The sequence below is a fragment of the Lissotriton vulgaris genome, chromosome 1_1, assembly GCF_964263255.1.
Source record: "Lissotriton vulgaris chromosome 1_1, aLisVul1.2, whole genome shotgun sequence".
Lineage (NCBI taxonomy): Eukaryota > Metazoa > Chordata > Amphibia > Caudata > Salamandridae > Lissotriton > Lissotriton vulgaris.
The window spans coordinates 2,105,580,454-2,105,601,605 of record NC_141685.1 but is presented as its reverse complement, the minus strand read 5'-3'; the positions used below and the strand labels follow the sequence as shown (position 1 = coordinate 2,105,601,605).

General features: G+C 43.5%; 1 protein-coding gene across 1 annotated transcript in view; it reads left to right on the top strand.

Moving 5' to 3' along the window:
* TIGAR (TP53 induced glycolysis regulatory phosphatase) overlaps positions 1-20,547 on the top strand; it is a 329,118-nt gene extending 308,571 nt beyond the window's left edge. The window contains exon 6 of the mRNA XM_086921416.1: positions 19,308-20,547. Within this exon, the coding sequence (XP_086777542.1) occupies positions 19,308-19,736 (429 nt within the window). The 3' untranslated portion in view covers positions 19,737-20,547. The remainder of the gene's footprint in view (positions 1-19,307) is intronic.
* Positions 20,548-21,152: the final 605 nt, after the last annotated feature.

Genomic DNA, 21,152 nt, shown 5'->3' with positions numbered 1-21,152 from the left:
GGCTGAGACTCTCCTAGAAAATGTTATGTTCCCGTGATTCCAAACAGGGATCCAGCTCACCTCAGGCCCTTGGGGGTAGTTTCTTCAGGACACAGCACGCAGCAAAGTCCTTCAAACAGTGGGACACAGCACACAGCAAAGTCCCTTTAGCCTTTCCTTGATTGAAACAGCAAACAGCAGGCCAGCCCCAGATCACACAGCAAGGGTCAGTCCTATCCTTCAGTCTCCTTAGTTGTTCTTCCTTGGCAAAGGTCCTCTTGACCACAAAGTAGCTCCAGTCTTGTTCACACTTGATCAAGCCTTTCTCCAAAGTACAAAGACTTCAGCTCTGATAGTTATACCCCTCAATGGTTTTGAAGTCTTTGTGCTTCAGGGGGCACTGACCCCTATTCAAACCAGTTCTAGGTGCCTCTCTGCCAGTGACATCTCTCTTCCTTTGTTTAGTGGGGGTCTGGATTCTCAATCACTGAGCATGAGATGAGCCAATTGTTATATAGCAGCAACCCAGGCCTCTTCACGTCTAAGGGCGTCTCCTCCCCCTACACTCCAGATGCAGGTCAGTCTGTTGCTATCTAAACTCCTCCCCTGGGTCGAAACATTCCCCAGATCCTGTCACTTTCAAATCCAGCCAGTCAAGCCACAGCCAGGCATAGACACATAGAAATGTTGGAGCACAAAACTCAGCCACTTCTAAAAGAATGGCTTCTGAACACAGAATGGGAAAACCACCTTCATAAACAGATGTTATTACATTGTGAGTTCGTACTAAACTTCACCTTTCCATCTTAAGCCCTTGGGAAGATAGTCTGGAAAATATATTGCACAGCCTTCCCATTCTATCCTATGGCCAAGATGTCCTTTCAACAGTGAAAAACGAAAATCGAGATTATTTCACTGTCAGGATATGACACACATCTTACTATGTGTCCTACCTTTCACATGCACTACACCCGGTCCAGGGAGTACCCTAGACCTACCATAGGGGTGTCTAATGTACACAGAAAGGGAAGGGTAACATCTTGCAAGTAAATGCACGTGACAGAACAACATGGCAGTTTAACAAACTGTGCGCAGGCCCTGCAATGGCAGGCCTGAGTTCCCTTGTTAATGCTACTTGTGTGGGTGGCACAAATAATGCTGCAGGCCCACTAGTAGCAGTTGCATTACCAGCCCTGGCACATAGTGCACTTTACCAGGGACTTCACTTAGTAAGGCAAACATACCAATCATGAACAACTAATTACCATTACTTTATACTGGGAACACTTTTACACTGTTTAGCAGTGGCAAAGTGTCCAAAGCATCTAAGTTGGCAACACTATGTCAGAAAAAGGTCTTGGGGGGAAAGCAAAAAGTTTAGGGACTTTAGCCAAAAGGGGCAAAGTCCTACAATCCTGTATTAAGTAGTTTTAAAAGTATTATTTATAGGTTTTTGTTTGCCAGGGTAGGCAGCCCTCAACAGCAAACCACATGATTAAACTCCACTACATACCATTCCACAACACAAAACCATTCCACATAATTACACTCCAAAATACACAATCCCACTTCACATAATTCCAGTACACATCATTACTATCCACAATTCCACAGCACACCATGCCACATAATTTCAATACAAAAATCAACTCCACACCACGAAATTCCATGCCACACAACTAACTAATCCAATACAACCTACATAATGTCACAACACACCACATACATACACTCTAATACGCAAGTAAAAAACATTGCCATTTACAATGCCAGTTGCTCCAACTCCAACAAATGCGAGACCTATGGCATTTACAATGGTTGTTAAAGAATGTTGGTGTTATGTTAGATGCTCTAGCCCGATAACTACGCCATTGTCAGAATAGACAGGGAAAAACAGGTAGGGGGTGGGATAGTCATCATCTTTAACAGAGAACTAAAATGCACTTTGGAACCGGTATCGATCCCAGACTGTGAAGCAGGTCTTTTTAAAATCTCCTTGAACCCCAATTTTACAATGTCAGGCCTTCTGATCTATCGACCACCAGGCAATTCCTCTCAATGGGTATCCAAGTTTGCCAATCTTATTACTCCCTACTACATGTCAGCTAGCAATTTTTCCTTGTTGGGTGATTTAAACCTGCACCTAGAAGATCCCACCATCCCCTCATGTTCTAACCTGTTGGAAGACCTAAAGGCTCTTAATCTGTCCCTGATAAATTCTAGCCCTACTCATATAGCGGGCCACCTGTTGGACCCCATAATATCCAACATCAGGGAACTTAGCTGTATTGCCACCTTGCCCTCTGGCTGGTCTGACCACCATCTTATCAACTTCAGCATTATTTTTCCACCCTCCCTCAGCTTGCAACCAAATACTCACGCTTCATGCAGGAAAAATTGGAAATTAGTAGACATTGAAGCATTAAACTTGGCACTACAACAAAACCCTCCAAGCCAAAACTCCAACATGGATTGCTTAGCAACTGAAGCGTATAACTGGCTTAGCAATGCAGCTAACAAATGTCTGCCTTCTACTTGCACCAAAGGGAGTAGACATCGCCCTCCGGCTCCTTGGTTTAATGATAGCCTAAAGATTGAAAAATCTAAATGCAAAGCACTAGAACGCAAATGGCGTAAAAATTACGACCCCAATGCTAAAAGAAGTTACCAAGAAGCCAGGAATCTTTATCACACTGCCTGTACAAAAGCAAGAGCTGCTTTTGTCTCAAAAACTATTGTTGAAGCAACCAACATGCCCAAAACTCTCTTTTCTAAAGTCAAGGAACTGGCTGGCGCACACACTACAGCTGCTGCACCACCATTAAACACACAACAATACCAGGCGTTAGCATGCTTTTTTTTCTGAGAAAATTGACAAAATCATCTCAGACATTAAGGCAAAAAATTCTGTTTCAGAACCTTCCCCTCTTTCAGACTCAATACCCACTTTTTTGGGTGAAAATGTACTGGAATCCTGGCCTGCTCTTTCAATAGATAAACTGAAAGGAATCCTTAAAACTATTAAATCCGGCTCCCCCAGGGACCCCATCCCTATCAAAATCATTAAAAAACTGGATGACCACTCATTGGAGATCATTGCTAATCTCCTAAACTCATCCCTCGACCTAGCTACTGTCCCAGCCTTATGGAAGCATGCCATGGTGACACCCCTTCTGAAAAAGCCAACTGCAAACCCAGAAATACTGGCCAATTATAGACCTATATCTCTGCTCCCAGCTTTTTCTAAATGTCTAGAGAGACACGTACACTCTGCTTTAGCCACTTTTGCAGAAGAAAATTCTCTACTCCACTCTTCGCAATCTGGCTTCAGGGCTGGCTTCTCCACAGAAACCGCCCTGCTTGGTGTCACTGAACACATCAGAAAGCTTCTCGACCAAGGTCAGACGGTCGCGCTCGTGTTATTAGACCTAAGTGCGGGGTTCGACACCATCTCCCATGAAACTCTTATTAAAGAGCTATATACAAATGGTGTACGAGGAAAGGCTCTGGATTGGATCAGATCCTTCCTGGCTAATCGAACTTTCCAGATCGCATCTACACAAGCCGTCTCAGACACCCTACCTGCATCGCATGGAGTGCCTCAGGGGTCCATCCTAAGCCCGTTATTTTTCAATATGTATCTAAAACCTCTGGCCGACCTTGTTGAAAAATCGGGTTTAACACTTATGAACTACGCTGACGACTCCCAAATCATCTTCTCCCTATCTGAATCTTGTCCTCACTCCCCTTCGTTACTTAAGGAAGGACTATTAAAAATCTTGAACTGGATGACAAAAAACCAGTTAAAACTAAACGGCGACAAGACGGAAATACTGATTTTGGGAAAAGATCAAGATCTCTGGAATCCCGTACATTGGCCTGATCAGATGGGCGCCTTTCCTACCCCGGTGACCCACGCCCGAAACTTGGGCTTTATACTGGATAATTCCCTATCCATGAACAAACAGGCCAGTAAAGTAACCAGCCTATGTCTCACCATAGTTAAATGGTTGAGGAAGATCCTCTGGATGCTGCCTGTGTCAACGCAAAAGACCGTAGTCAATGCCCTTATCACATCTAGGCTTGACTACGGCAACATTCTGTACCTGGGCGCAAACAAATCTGTGATCGGACGACTACAGGTAGTGCAAAATGCAGCGGTCAGGCTACTCTGCAATATTCCGAAAAACTCCGGAGTTTCGAACCATCGTAGGAATCTTCATTGGCTTAGGATCGAAAGCAGAATCCGCTTTAAAGCCCTGAACTATATGTTCAGAATTAAAGCAGGTACAGCACCAAAATATCTCCAAACTCTTGCCTACCTCTATACGCCCAAGAGAAACCTCCGGTCGCAGACGGCTGCCTGTTTCTGCATACCAAGGTTCAAACGAGCAAGAACAGGTGGCAGATCCTTTGCCTATCTGGGACCCTCCCTTTGGAACACGCTCCCCCCCTGTATCTGAAAGGAAGGAAATTATCTTAGGTTCAGAAAGCTTGTTAAGACCTGGCTGTTTGAACAATAAACACGCAACAGCCACCTCCCTCTTTCTGCCCTCAAACTAGCTGTGTCTAGGCGCCGGAAAACCCTTTTTGGGTAGCTGTTGCGCCCTACAAATTGACCAAAAAAAAAAAAAAAAGCAGAATTGGGTGGCTTTTCTTGCCAGCTTCAGCACGATGATGCAGCTCTTCCATATGCTGAAAAATTGCTGACAAGGGCATTCAAGGTCTTTGAATCAATGGTGAACACCCCTACTCCATACACAAGAAGCCATGGATGTCTGCAGCAGCCTTTAATTCAGGAGTGTATTCCTGCATGAAAAGGGCAAATGTCCAATGATAAATGCAGCTCATTTACACAGAAATGTAGCTGAAAATTTAAAAACAAGATGTTCTACCACAAAATCTTCCCATGTCAGCACTAAAATGGCAGACCCTCCCAAAGCATACAACGTGAAAATGTTTACGCTGGACATAAAACTGCTTTATCCCGAAAACTGACCAGAAGGTATTAAGGATATTCAATATGGTGACAAGGATGTGAGGCAGCTATGTCAAATCCTGAGAGTAAATGTGGTGGATAGTATTGGGGTATTTCGAGAGTACAAGGAGGTCAAGCTGCCTACATACCTCTACCTTTTATGTCATTGATAAAAACTGTTGAAACCATTGCTGTGTTCACCAGTGAATGTGAAAGGAGTTTTAGCTGTGTGAATGATCTGCTCACATCAAAGAGAAATTCTCTTTCCACGAATAGTCTGTCATCTCTTCTGTTTTTGAAATATAGGCTCACCCATTCAAAGGTTTGAACCACTGGCATATTTTTAAACATGGCTGCAAGTAGGAACGAGATCAGTGGATGAGACAGCTTGACTTTCACACAACCAGCGGCAAGAAAAATCCCTCTTCAAATCTAGGTGGACGCTTTTTTGATGTCCGTTATTAGCAATCACTGTTGATCCCTTTGTAACATTTACTGCCAATTTCCAAGCTGACAAATGTAGTCCCAGAAATTGTTTTGTTGTCCCAGTAGTTTAGCTCATTGTGCTTCCTGAATTTGTTGGTTTTTAACTAACCTGTATCCTGTTGGATGAATAAGCTTTAGTTTTTAGGTTTTGCCTGGCGAAAGATGCGCTCTGCGCATCTTTTTCGCGCAGGCGAAAACCTAATGAGTATAATACGGGAGACAGGAACGGCCCCCGTCTTTCATTGGCTAGCTCCATAAATGGAGGCTAGCCATTGGAAGACGGGCCTGTCCGTCAATGCCGGACCAGATTCGGGGGCGTTCCCTGAGAATTTTTGGCTTTTGGCTACGTCAGCCGAAAGCCTGTTCTCTGGAACGCCCCCGAATCTGGTCCGGCATTGACGGCACCCTCCCTCATTGCAGCCGCCGTCTTTTCTGGGATCCTGTTGGTGTAAATAAATAATAATAAATATCTGGAGTGACGGGGGAGGAGTAGACAACGAGGGAAGAGGGTTGAAGGTTGAGGCGAGTGGGTGAGATGCTCTGAAGGGACGAGATGCTGCGTTGCAAGCAGGGATGTTGAGGTGCCAGTCACTTGAGAACTGATGGCTCTGAAAGGCCGAGGAATGTAAAAGATTCAGCCTCGCGCATGCATGACTCTGCCCCATCCATTCAAGCCTCTAAGGGATGGGGCAAAGTCATGCATGCGCGAGGCTGGTGCTGATGCCTCTGAAAGCCTGGCTGGGTAGAAACAAGGTGCCGTTGCCTGGAGTGTACACAATTTCCAGTAATTTCTAGAATTTTAGGTAATGCAAAACTACGCAAGTTTCTCCTACCTAATTAACGTTTCTACCAGATCTAGTACTGAAGCTATAAACCTTTGCGGTTACATCTGAAAACAAGTTCGGAATTGTACTCGGCATGAACAGTTATTATTTTAACACATTCGAAACTACTGAATACATCTAAAATCCAGAGGAACCCGGTCAACAAAGGGGACAGCTAGTGCACAACTTGTAACAAACAAGGTCACACAGCTTATCCCAAAACGCCACAGTTTGCAGCGGGTTCGTTCCCACTGCTGCTTTATCTCGTTAATTCCCGTTACACAATTTCACATAACGTTTGCACGTAAGTATCTCATTCCTGCAGACAATCTCGCATTACTTTTTATTCTAAGTGCAAAAAAAGTTATGAGAGAGACAGACAAACCACATTGTGCTTTAAAAGTATAATTTGTGGAAACCTGTATTGAATTTTGTAGGCAAAATATATTACATGATTTTCCCCACCCTTGTACTGTATATCGCTGGTTTCCTTCCATCTCCACTCCGACTGATAATTCAATAGAATTTTTCAGCTCGGTTAGTCGGTTTGTGGATTACATTTTGAATCACAGCAGCAGTGAGTCAGTTTTATTCATTTCATAGTAGTTCCTCGGAGCACAACTAGTTGCATGCAAGCGTGTGGTTAGGCTTAAAAATTAATATCGTTCATCCAAAAGCTTCGCTCAGTATTTGGGAGGTCTGCTCTTAAATCCTTACACATTTGATTAATATTGTGCGTATTGGAATACTTGCATAGCGCGTCATACTTCAAACTGCGTTTACGGACGGGGGAGCTGACTGCACTGTTGAAGATGTGTAGCTTGTTCACATGTCAACGTGAATCGTGTGCTGTTACTTAAAATGAAGCCATCTTTGAGCAAAGTTATCCTCCAGACCAAGCGCTTTGAGTGAATTGAGATGCTTCCTACCCCCATAAAAGTGAATATTTCTGTACAAAGTAGGATTTCCACTTAGCCTGTTTTAGGGTTCTTAGCGCACATATTGCAGTCTCTTTTTAAAAGCTTTAAAGATATTTTGTTGAGAAATTAAAAATATTAAATACTTGTACATTGACGTGAATTATACTGCACTATTTGAAATTGTTGTGAGTTTCAGAAGCAGTGTATTGTCTATTTTGAGGAACGCCAGTTTTGACTACAAATACGATTGTTTACCTAGTCGTCCAATCTGCCAGCCAGCTAGCTTCCATTACTTAGTACTTAAAGCATGTATGTAGCATTTGGTTTTTAGTTTCACGACGGTAATTCAAATGTTTTTTCTATAAACGATTAATTTCGCCAACTCATTTACTCACAGACGGTAATAAGAATAGATTAACGAACTAACCTTGCTATAGCTTGAGGTGGCTTGTCTGCAGCTTCTTAAACCGCTGTTAACCAGAAGGGAAGGGAAGTGAAGTGAAGTGTGTCTTGTGCGCGGGATGTGGCGCGAGCTTCTGCCTCCAGGGTTGTGATACGAATCAGTTGTGTCAGCGAGAAGGGAGCACATGAGCTCAGCCGTTGCCGCTTTCCAGACTTTTTTTCTATTACTTTCCAAATTCGACTATAAAGGAGCATTTTGGCTGTCATAACGCAATGTGTCATTCAAAGGTCTGTTTTGTTTCTTCTCCAAGGTGTGCACGTTGTCATATCTTCCCTCGATCACACTCCCTTCAAATACATTTCCTTCCTCATGATGTTGCACCTCGAACTGTAGAAAAAAGTTGCTATAAAATATAATTACTGAATTCTTGCAATATGGGACCGAAATTGTGCGCCTCTCTGCAAACCTTCCCCGAATGGTGTTTTTACTGCATGGGAGATCTGCTTCTTCAGCGGTTGTAGTCGATTTCTGATTCTCCAGCAGTTGCAAATGTATGATGTTGGACTTACAGCTCCTATGATGCATGTGGTTTTGGCAAGCAGCCGCACCAGTAATTCATGATTTTACTGGTTTACAGAATCACAATGGTTAATAGAACAAACGCACAAAAACGTGATAGGTGGAATGCTTGTGATATGTCTAACCACTGGCAATTGCTCTGGTTAACATTTCACACTGTCTTTCTTTCGCCCACACATGCATCATGCCTTATGTGCGGTTACAAACTATGGTGCCCCGCGTCGTCTCAGTTTAAAACCAGGAGAATCCAAGTGCTCCCCCTTAATAGCCCCCATTCCCAAAAAAACTTTATTTGCAGCTGCAAGAGGCCTTCACTTTACTGTGTGTGCCTGACTCGCACGCAGTTGGTGGAGGAGTTGTTTTGATTTGTTCTGCTCCAATGCTGGAACATGTGGTTATATTTAGCAGTGTGCACTGACAATGCAGATCATAAGAATGGTTTACGACGGGAGTGATGCTTTTTTTTTCTGCGTTTTTTTCTGTTCTTTCTCACATTCTGTGGCCATCGGGTTTGGTTTAGCCAAGTGTGTTTTTTTTTCTTTTGCTTGGAGACATCCTCTTTTGTGTTCTGCCTTGCCGTTTGATTACTATAGACGATCTATTGTGTGAATACCTGCCGCCACCGCCGAGAGTCATTCCAGGCCACAAAAAGAACTCGCCAGAGCTGACGCCCAAGCTGACGCCCAAGCCGCCACCGCCGAGAGTCAAAAACCGGGCATTGGTAACCGCGCCGCCGCTCCGGGAGGACTACAACTCCCGGCAGGCCTCGCGGCGGCGCATGGAAGTGACGCGGAACGCGCCAGCAGAGCGCAGACACCGGCATAAAGGGAGGAGGAGACCGGCAGAGCGGGGGGAGACTTACTTACCTGCCGCCACCGCCGAGAGTCATTCCAGGCCACAAAAAGAACTCGCCAGAGCGGACGCCCAAGCTGACGCCCAAGCCGCCACCGCCGAGAGTCAAAAACCGGGCATTGGTAACCGCGCCGCCGCTCCGGGAGGACTACAACTCCCGGCAGGCCTCGCGGCGGCGCGTGGAAGTGACGCGGAACGCACCAGCAGAGCGCAGACACCGGCATAAAGGGAGGAGGAGACCCGCGTCGCGGGACGCCTGGGGCGAAGCCCGGGCAAAGGGCGGGCCCTCTACGGCCCTCATCGGCAGGAGGAGGCAGGGGCAGGGCCAGAAACGCTGTAGGAGTCTCTTCTGCGATTTACCCTCAAGTAAGTCATTTGTGTGTCATCTAAATATTATTCACAGTCTGAGCAATGTCTAAAAAACTTGTCGGAGTACAACAAAACAAGATAAATAATTACCTGGTTCAGACTGTCCAGAAAATCAACATGCAAAGGAGGGAGTCATTGGGGCTGAGCCTATCTCCTGATTTGCTTTGCCCATCACCACCTATATCTGCTTCTATTTTGTCTGATGGAACTATTACACAGGATGCTCACAGTGCAGACTCTATTGCTGATATCATATCCCAAGTTATACCTGGAACTCCGGAGAATGCAACCCCAGCTTCTGAGGGCTTGCCCATTGAAGTTAACACAGACAATGATATTGATCACGACCTTGAGCAAGATACACAGTCACAGGTCTCCGTCCTAGACCAATCTCTCATAGGACATGCTGGTAGACCCAAACGACAATGTACAAAGAATCCTTCCAAGCGGGGGGGTTTACGCTCAGGGACAAAGCGGAAGAGGGCAACCACCCCAAAACATAAACAAGTGATTCATGTTGAGGATCATCCGATCTGTTCCTCTGAGGAAGCCATACTTGATAAAATCGCTGATCTTATTGAGATGAAAATCAATACCATTGTTAAACCTCTCATATCCAAGATTGATAAATTGCAAGCAGAGGTCAAGAAGCTGGGTGCACTCCAAAACACAGTTGCAAGTGGCATTGAAAAAATAACTACGATAGTTACTCATCCGGGTAACAATTCTAGAGGAGCTGAAGCAGGAAGTGATATGGGTGTTGGAGATGAAATAGAACTGCTTGGGGAGAATCCACCGCAACCAACCCTAACTGCTATAAATGAGGGTTTCATACCAGCATGCTCTTTAACAGATCCAACTCCCTTGGTTAACATTCCCCCTGCACAAATACAAGCACAAGCTCAAACTTACTCTACGGATCCCCTGCAATTCATCGTCGAGGCCACACCCGTGGTCTTGGTCCTCGCAAATGTTCCCCCATTGGGGGCATAGCGGAAAGTTCAAACTCACTCTGCAGCAAAGCCCTACATTGGTTAACTAGTAATATGCGGCTAGCACCAGGGGGGAAACATCATCTTGCAAGTGTGATTAAATCTGCAACCAGGGTTCCTTGGCTGGGAAATCGGCCAAAAAAATTAAAAGGGGACTGTGTGGCGGTGAGCTTTTCAAATCCAGACGTTCTTCCCAATATCCTTGCAAATATTTTTCCTCCCCAACGAAGAAGAGGCACTGTGGTTCCCCTTACCTTGAAATTTTTGGGGAATAGCAGAACGTATCTTTCCCAAGGACCCCTGCCCCAGGGTGGGATACCAACTGGGACTCTCACTTCAGATGGGGTCAAGATCTAAGGAACAACGCATCAGTTCATCGTCATCAACCTCCAATGTTTAAACCTGTTACACAGCCACTTGAACTTTTTAACCGCTTTGCGCCACTTTCTTTTATGGACCAAAACGACTGACTTTTGCCAGCCAGAAACAATGATGTTGAGGGTCCACAGCCCGCTCCTGGCCCGTCAGCTCATTTTTCTGCAGGCGTTGGGGCTTGCAGAGTTATGAGCTGGAACACCGCCGGGCTTAGAGCTAAACTTAAAGATAAGAATTGGCTGGACTTAATTAGAAACTATGATATTCTTGCTTTCCAGGAAACTTGGGGAATATCAGATTGTTTGGCTTTAGATGGCTATTCTCATTTTTATGTACCTGCAGATCCCAGTAGAGCAGGAAGAGCAAGGGGAGGGTTGGCTACATATATTTCACTTGATGTTAAAGGAAAACCAAGGTACATTAAGCCTAATTCTAAAAACTGTCTAACGGTTGAATTGACCTCACCAAACTCCCATCCTATTTTACTTATAAATTTCTATAATTCCCCAGCCAGTCAATTTCCTACCGAGCATTTGGTATCCCTAGAGGATCTCTTATCCACTTATACTGTGAACAGTTCCGATGGGTATGAGGTGATCCTCATGGGAGATTTTAACATTCACCCTTGCCAGGCGGGTTGTCAAAGAGAACCAGAGGAATCTTTTTTTATACTCCCCTACGCCGCACTTTGAACATACACTTAGTGGTGAGGCTCTGAAACTACTTTTGGCTACCTTTAACCTTCATGAATCATGTACCTGCTCTATTGACTTGAGGTTGCCGACATATGAGGGCAAGGACCGAGGCACAATTATCGATTATATTTTCGTATCTTTTAAATTTTTATCTGAAGTATTTGTTTATAAAGTAATAACCTCTGTTTTTAGTGATCACAATCCCGTGATTTTAGAGGTTTTAGCCCAGGGAGTCTTGGGAAATAGGACGTCTGACAATTTCTGTGCAACAGACCTTGTGTTGAGAGATCAAAACCGAAGGCTTAAATGGGACCAAGTTACCCCTATAACTTTCTTACAAGATACATTGGCCAAGGTCGAAGGAGAAGTTGCCATTTGTTTAGACAACAAAAACTCTAGCGCTACTATGGTTGAGGCCTTCAGTGTTATCTGCCACCAAGTCAATACAGATCTGACTGTGAAGGCAAAGTCCAACAAGCCAAAGGGCCCCAAATGGTTCGATACAAACTGTTCCAAGGCCCATTCAACTTTACTTAAAGCCTTAAAGAACAAACCTAGAGACAGAGTATTGCTAGCATCATTAAGGAAACAATACAACCTAGCTATTAGAAAGAGGAAATCTGAGATAAAAGAGGAAGCCTGGAATAATCTGTTACTGCCTGAGACACAGAAAGACAGTGCTAAATTTTGGGCAGTGATAAATCACCCGTATTTTGTAGGACTAGATCATCAAAGAGCGGACTGTATTATCCCAGATGATCAATGGGTGACACATTTTAGCAATATTTACAGCCACACTAATACGACCACAGAATGTGTATTACCTCTTTCTCAATCGTCAAATTCCATCTCTCCTTTTACCCAGGAGGAGGTGAAGAAAGCTATCAACGATACACTCTGCAAAAAGGCACCAGGACCAGATGGGGTTCCGGCAGACTTTTTTAAGAGCGCCCCTGATTTTAGCTCAAAGATCCTAACTAATATTTTCAATGCTACAAGGGAATTTATCTTTCCCTCTAGCTGGGCAAACTCGACCATAGTGCCAATTTTTAAGAAGGGACAGAGGACAGATCCGGCTTGTTACAGGCCGATTTCCCTTATTGATTCGAGTGTAAAAATTTTGGGGAGAGTCCTCTTATCCAGACTGACCCTGATTTTAGAAAGTAAGGGCATTTTATCCAATGCACAATATGGCTTTAGAGCCAAAAGAGGAACTTTAGATCAGTGCCTTAACTTAGAATTAATTTTAAACAAATACGTGATCGCCAAGGAGGGGTCATTATACATGGTCTTTATGGACCTCTCATCAGCTTTTGACCTGGTCAACAGGGCAAAGCTGTGGAGGATCCTCCTGGCCATGGGCCTTGACCCCCCTTTGGTTGAATACCTGGCTGAGCTACACAAGGACCTTATGACCTCAGTCAGAGTAACTAGGGAAGGAAGATGCACCTGTCACTTTAAGTCAGAGAGGGGGGTTAGGCAAGGGTGTATACTTGCCCCCCCTCCTCTTTACTCTATACATCAATGATCTTGAGGCAGTAATGATAACATCCCACAGTGACATTCCGCGTGCAGGTGAGACAAAGATCCCTGTACTCCTGTACGCGGACGATGCCGTCCTTCTGGCACGCTCCGGAGTTGCGCTAAATAAACTCCTTGCATCTTTTGGGGCTTTTATGTCGTCACTGGACATGAAAATTAATACAGATAAATCACACGTAATGATTGCTGGACCCGCAGGCAGGAAAAGAAAGTCGCTAACATTTTTCTGTGCGGGAAAGGAGGTCAAGAGAGTCCCCTCCTTTCCATATTTAGGAGTGACTTTTGACGATAGGGGCACTTGGGGCCCCCAGCTTTTGGCCAAAAGCAGCGCTGTCGCTAGAGCGGCCGCAGGGCTGCTAGGGTTTGCCAAAAAACTGGGCGCCCGCCCCATGGAAAGTATCATCAAAGTTTATAAATCTAAATGCTTGTCAGTTGCCCAGTATGGCTCTGTTATCTGGGGATATACTAGTTCTGCTAAAATACAGAATGTAGAAAATAAATTTTTGAGATCTTTGCTTTCTGTTCCCCAATCAACTCCGACCTTTGCATTACACACAGAGTTAGGCCTGGGCTATATCTCCGATATTTTAAAATTGGCCCCAGTGATTGGTTGGATAAAAATATGGCTCAACCAGGAGCTCACTTTAAATCACACCATCTTAAAAGATTGTTTAGCCCTGGATAGAGCCCTCTACATTCCTTGGTTAAGATATGTCAAAACGCAGCTTACTTTGGCAGGCCGCCCGGAGCTCTTCTCTTCTCCAGACGGGATAATTTATGAAGATTTAAAATCAGACAAAAACACCTTGGAAAACTTATATGCCATGGAGAGGGAAGATGTAGAGCTAAAAAAAACTATGGTCAGGAAACATTTCATGCTCTCCTCTGCTCCAGGAATGGAACCTTATCTCCTTTTGATTACAAATTCTTACCATTGTTTTCTCTTAACGAGATTTCGCTTTGATTTAATTCACTTTGTACTGGGTAACTTTAGAATTTGGTCTAGACCTGATGATGCTGAACCATGCGACTGTGACCATTTTTCAACACAGGACACGATGCACTTTATCATGTTCTGCGGACATTACACTGAGATCAGGAAAAGTTATCTGCTCCCTATTTTACGTAACCAGGGCTTTATCCAGGTTAAACCAGCCCTGTTGTTTTTGCAACTTCTCCCTAATGTTAAAGTTGCTTTCTCAGTCGCTAGTTTTCTAGTTGCAGGTGCACGTTTAAACAAGCATCGCATAAGGTACAGGCACTTTATCTCTGAAAAATGAACTTCCTCTTTTTTTCCATTTATCTAAATGAGTCGTGTTTTAATAAGTCCTTCTTCTTAGCTCTTTTTAATATATTTATGTATGTCGTATTGTAGATTAAATGTTTTTATAATAATGACTGTATGTTTTAAAATTTGTTAAAATTTTTTGTGCTTCAATGAAATTGTGATATGTAATATTGCTCCTTCTTTTATGATTTTCAATAATCAAATAAAGAAAATTGACTGACTGACTGACTGACTGACTGACTGAATAAATGTTTTGTGTTGTCTTAGAAATTTTAGCAACCGGTTTCAATGTATCAAAGTGCTCGTGAAAAGTGTCGTTATTGTTATACGTTAGAGATGCAAGAGTCGCTTAGGGGCATGCTACCAGTGCACGTGATAGTATATGTCCTTCACCAGGCTGAGGCCACTCATTTGCTTCTGAATAAATTCTTATGGGTACTAAAGAGAGATATGTTGAAGGACAAATGAGGACCTGGTGAAGAACAAGAGGATGTGTTGTAACAACCAGAGCTGCCGACGAACTGGGGAACTTGCCTGCCGCAGTGAGTAGGTAGTGGACGAGCCCAAGGGGATGCTCTTTTTTAATTCCTGTAGGTGCTTTGTGGGTCTCGCAGTGTGTTGGGGGGGCTCGCAGTGTGTGTGGGGGGCTCTGTGTGGGGGAGTTCGCCGTGTGTGGGGGGGGCTCTGTGTGGGTGTGTTAGTGGGGCTGTGGGTGTGTGTGGGGGGGGGCTCTGTGTGGGGGGCTCTCTGTGGGTGTGTGTGTGTGTGTGGCATTTGCGAGAGATTAAGCTATTGTCATTGTAAATGACAATGCCATTTATTTATTTATCAGTTTTCAAATCTAACACATAGATAAAAATGTTGTCATTTACAATGCCAATAGCTCTAACTTTTGCAAAGGCGAAACCGTTGCATTGTAAAGTGTTAGGGGGCTCGCAGTGTGTGTGGGGTGCTTGCAGTGTGTGGGGGGGCTTGCAGTGTGTGTGGGGGGGCTTGCAGTGTGTGGGGGGGCTTGCACTGTGTGGGGGGGCTCGCAGTGTGTGGGGGGGCTCGCAGTGTGTGGGGGGCTCGCAGTGTGTGGGGGGGCTCGCAGTGTGTGGGGGGCTCGCAATGTGTAGGGAGGCTCTGTGTGTGTGGGGGGGGCTTTGTGTGGCTGTGTGTGTGGGGGGCTTTGTGTGTGTGTGCGTGTGGGGAGGCCTCTAAGTGTGTTGAGGGGGCTCTCTGTGGGTGATTGTGTGTGTCATTTGCGAGAGATAAAGCTAGTGGCATTCAATGCCATTTATTTATGTTAAAAAAACATAAATAAAAATATTGTCAAGAGCAATGCCAATAGCTCAAACTTTAACAAAGGCAAAACCATTGTATTGTAAATGCTTGTTTCTATTGATCTTGGTGGACCGAGAATTCCAGATTTTACCTTCATTGGAGCAATGTCTCTGATTAAAAGGGAAACCTGATAGTTACCTGTTCAACAATCTGTCAACAAGTAGTGGTTGGTAGAAAATAAGTCGGCTTTTCTTCTGTAATTGCCCATGATAGCTGAAACTGTGTATAATAACATAAAGTGTGATTCATGTGCCATTTGTGCAGAGGCAACTGTCATATATGCAACATTTGAAAGAGGTTGTTAAAAGTATCCTCAATAACGCAAGGGCACCAACAATACATTGCATGTTGAAGCATTTTGTCATCAGCACCAAAACAAATTAATGTTTTCTTTAAATGTTTATCATTAGCCCCACCCTTAGTCCTGCCTCTGGCCCTGCCTATTTTCCACGCCCCCCTGGCCACAGCTAAATTTGAAGAGTACCTCCACTTTTTTCCCATTTAAAGTGCTGACGTTAGGCACAAATATGCTGTAACTCACCAGGCCTTGCCCGATGGTAAAGGAGGGAAGCCAATTCTGACATTACAAAAAAAATGTGGTTACAGCGGTCTCTGTGTTCTGCCCAGACTTGAGCACAGTGCACTAGGTAGCGGTTACCTTCTCCAGATCTCTTTGCCCTCTAAAATGTGTGGGTTTGGAGGGATCTGGGAAAGTAACCAGTGTCTTTGTATTCTGTTAGCAATTTCGAACAATACCTCAGTGATCAAGTCGCTTATTAGCTCTCCTTCATCCTACAAAATTAGGATGAAGGAGGTACCACCTGGCAAATGTCCTGGAATCAGTCCGTCTGCCATCTTCTCAATTGCATAGAGGACACTGGGGTAGCTGTCACGTGTTATGGTCCTCCATCACTTTCATTTTATTGGGGGAGGAAGGAGTACCAGGGTAGATGTCTGCCGTCCAAGGCCATTTCCTGGGATGATTATTTGGGGGCATGTCACAAATTTCTCCTCCATCAATGGGAAAGGCATCGGTATTAAAGTCAACAAGGAGAGGGGATAAGGGGCACGAACCTCCTTGCCCATAGGCAAAGCATGGATGAGGGCAGAAATATCCCTCCCAACCATGTTGCACGACAGGTAGTGGAACCTAACATGGGGGCCTCTAAAAGCTGTTAACTTCCACTGTAAAAAAATTACTTTTAAATAACTTTTAATGTTTTTTTAAAACACTGACATGGAAATTATCATTCCTTGGCCTGTTGACAAGGCTTGGAAACAATAGCATGGGATACACAAAGTACCAGTCCACGCCGAGTGGGCAAAGCTATGACTATCTCTTACCTGGCCTGAGCACATCATTTCCTTACAAGTAGGGTGGTCCCCACAGGCTCTAGATGTTAGGCTTGTGCTAGGACTGGCAGTGATGGGGCTGGGCTGGCTTAAGCATACCTTTTTAGGTCGAGCCTGGGCAGCACATGCGCTGTTCTGCGAGGCATGTTGTATTCAAGTATGGACTTGATGCTCCGCTCATATTTTTCTTTGACTTGTGTCATTGCCCTTTGGAAACTGTGGCTTTTTATTGGTCAAGACAACCCCTGTTAAATGTGTTGTTACTCGTAGGCTTTAATTACAGCCTCCAAGCATTATTTAGTTAAATGTTCAGGAAAAGCTCTTCCCCCAACGCGTTACTTTTTTTTCATAGCACTGTATGCCATGCCATGCTGATGCAGTGGGGCCGTACCTTTTAGTTTGTTTGTTATTTATTTTATTTTTTTATTTATTTTAGTTTAGTTTACCTTTAGTTTGTTGTTTGCGGCACAAACATGGCACAAACATGGCAGCATGGTTTTTTCCCTGTTTGTTTTTTTGTTTACAAGCGCCCCATACAGTGTTTTCACTTTAATGTCAGCCACACCCCTTTCTTTAGACACGCTGCGTCTAAAGAAAGGTGCGCAGCCACTATTAAAGTGAAACCGCGGCATGGGGCACTTTTACAAAAAAAGCATTTGTTTGTCAACTTGACGAACAGGTGTTTTTTTTTTTTGTAAAAACACCTCATACCGCTCTTTCACTTTAATGGCTGATGCGTCCTTTCTTTAGATGCAGCTCATCTATGGAAAAGGGCTCGGCCAACTTTAAAACAAAAGTGCCACATAGGGCGCTTTTTCAAAAATTGCGAGAGTTTGAGCTATTGGCATTGTCATTTACAATGCCAATAGCTCAAACTCTTGTAAATACAAGACCTGTTGCATTGCACTTATTTGTTACTAAAAGCAAAAGAGTTGCGCTGCAAAAGTTACTACGATTTTGGGGGTTCCACTACGAGGGTGCATGCTTTGGAAAAGGGCTCAGTGAGAATTGATAGCTCCTTTATGCTGGTTGAAAGTTTGGATTTGTAAAGGGTAAATCTTTATACACAGGCTATGGGTTAAATCAGACAATTTCATTTGAATAGATTTTCCAGGGCTGCTTCTTGCTCCAAGAGCAGACCTAAAAGTGTACAGGCATCATTTTCAGGACTAACATACTCTACAGCTATCCTCTCAGTTTGTATATAGTACAGACAACGCATTGTGGTTGGTGTTTGTTTACAATCATATGGACCCTGATTGGGCTGTCAGGCATAGACTTAGCTGGCATTGATTAAAACATTATCTTTTTTGTTTCAAAATGGTTACCATAGGCCAGAAACTGAATAGTTACAGGGTTTGGGAGTTCTTCTAGCCTGTTAGTTCACTTTGACTAAAACAAAGCATGGACTATTGGTGACTAATAGATAGGAGACTGATTGATGGTGTATTTTTAATTTGTTCATTTTATATTCGCTTAGCCTGGCAATAAGAAATTCAGAGTTACTGTAGATGATGTTGAAGGCCACAGTTGGCTGGATGACCCTGGGTGTCCTCCTTCTGTCTGCTTTATTTAGGAGCTGGACACGTTTGTTGCCAGTAACCATCCTCCTTGGTGAAGTTACCTCGCGCATGCCTCCAGGCAACCAGGCACCCGCCATATCTGAATTGGCTGGTGGGGCTCTCAGCCTAATACTAAACAATGTGGAAAGAGTGAGTGTGTGACAGAAGAGGATGACTGACCTGTGCTTTTCTCTCCCAGGCATTCCTCTAGGCAAAGCGTGTGTGTGCCATCACCTGGAGTCCACGTGTTTAGGGGGGTGGGCAAGGGTGAATCCAGAGGATATTGGGAATCTAAAGCATCAGTTGTGGATGACACCCAGTGATACTTCAACTCGCACATCGTTTAGGTATAAAGATACCCCAAAAAACGGCCTGCTTCCTTACCCAAGTTCAGCAATAATTTCTGACAAAACAGAACATAATAATGGCGGGACTGGTGCCAGCACCTTGTAATAACCCTGCCAATTCCTACATAAGATGAAAACTGCTGGCGACCTGGTTTAAGAACATGCCTCTTCCAAGTCTAAAAGGTCAGGGAGGGTAATGTATACGTAGGTAAACTAAGCAAATAAATGCAGTGTTAGAATATTACAGTTGAACAATTTTCACTTTTGTAGGGCTGAACGTATTGTTTTAAAAAAACGTAGACTGCTTTAACGAAATAGTGTTGGGGGGAATAACTAACCCCTTAGCAATTTTCAGAAGTTGTTTTTAGATCTAATACGGTTTTGAATGATATAAAAAGTAATCTCCCTTTGCTCTTTTTTTGATTTTTGATTCATAGGTGAAAGCACGAGCAAAGGATTTCTTTGACTTTCTCTGCCAGCTGGCTCTGGAGGAGAGATGTAGTGGACTTACAGGCAATGCATTCGAGAGTACAATGGCATCGGCTTTCTCATCGGAAAACCACGGAGGTGCCTATGACTTCCACCCCGATGCAGACAGCGACGAAATAATCCTGGATGCAAACATACTGGTAGTGAGTCACGGAGCGTTCTTGAGAATCTGGATGAAATATTTCCTTGAAGATCTTCAGAGCACCGTGCCTTCGACGCTGAAGAAGTCTCGCGAACTCTCAGTCAGCCCAAACACCGGCATCAGCCACTTCATTGTAGAGCTCCAAAGAGGAGAAACGGTTAAACCACAAATCACCTGCGTTTGTATTAATCGGCATGATCACTTATTAGAGGTGGAAGCAGGTGCGGATGTTTGAAAGAGACACTCACAGCAGACATACAGCACTTTCTTAATTTATATCAAATTATGCATTAAGATGGAAGCCACTAAAGGTTTCTGGGGCAACAATACAAATGCCACATGTCACACACATTTCAACATTTTCTTTCATATTTTTAAAAAGGTACACCATGGTCACTGTAAATGTCAGAATTTGAAATATCAATGTAGGGTTATCAATGGTTGTTTTCACTTCGGATTTCAGCTGAAATATATATAAGCTACTTATACCACTGAGATGAGTATGGGGCAGATTACCAAGAGGTTTGTTTAAATCTAGGGTGATTACCTTGCCCTTGTTTAAATTAGAATGATAAAATGGGCCTGCACGTGTAGGGCTATGTAGCGTGAGTCATGCAGAGACTTCTCTGCCTATATATAACACTGCTAGAGCCTTTTTTTTAAATGATCACATTTGACACCGTTTTCCTCCTACCTTTATTTTAAGGATGACTTTTGTTAATTCATGTGCAGATGCTGCTACCACGATAATTCCTGATTTAATTTATTAACATTATTTATTTTACAGAGGCAATTCTAGAATAGCTTACTATAGAAATGCACAGTCTACTTTGCTGACATCCTCACCTCTGGAATAGTGTCATTACGATCAAGCTCCCTCCCGTATACAAAAACGCCGTCTTGATTTGTAATGTCTGTTCGTGGTTGCCTTTCTCCTGATCATACATGGTGTTCCTTAAGATCATACTATATCGACTGGTGGATTTTTCTTTCAATTGTTTTTTTTTTAAATGGCCTATAGGTAATAAACAAATGGTTAGTAGACAGTTATGAAATGTTAAACTGGTCTTTAAGTTTCAGTTCAGCCTTAATATTTCTTAAAATTCTACCTCTTAAGTTGAGACAAACTAAAAGGAATACATGAACTCTTTGATATACCTTCACGTCAAATGCATGCAATTCTGATATATATACATATATATATATATATATATATATATATATATATATATATATATATATATATACACACACATACATATACCATTTTTATCCTTACCCTTCACTTATTGTATTACATCTCTGCCTCTTTAATCTCCCTTGTCCTTATACTTAAACCTTTACCCTCTTATTCTTTATGCTTTACTATTGAACCCTTACCCATAGCTGTTTTACGGTCTGGCCCGCACCTACTAGAAGCCCCTCCTGTTAAAGTGAGTGGAAAGTCGAAACTCCTAGTATAATAACTTTGCTTATAAAAAAAAGCTATTTTTTACTTTGACAGCTGAGCATGCTTAAAAGAAATTTCTAAGGGTTTACACCAGGACAAAATCACACAAAGTAACACAAATCTGCACAAACTCTTGGAAGGGCATTTACTTCCCCATGCAAAAGGGTATTTTGTTCTGGACAATTGCCCTTTTCGAAGTGA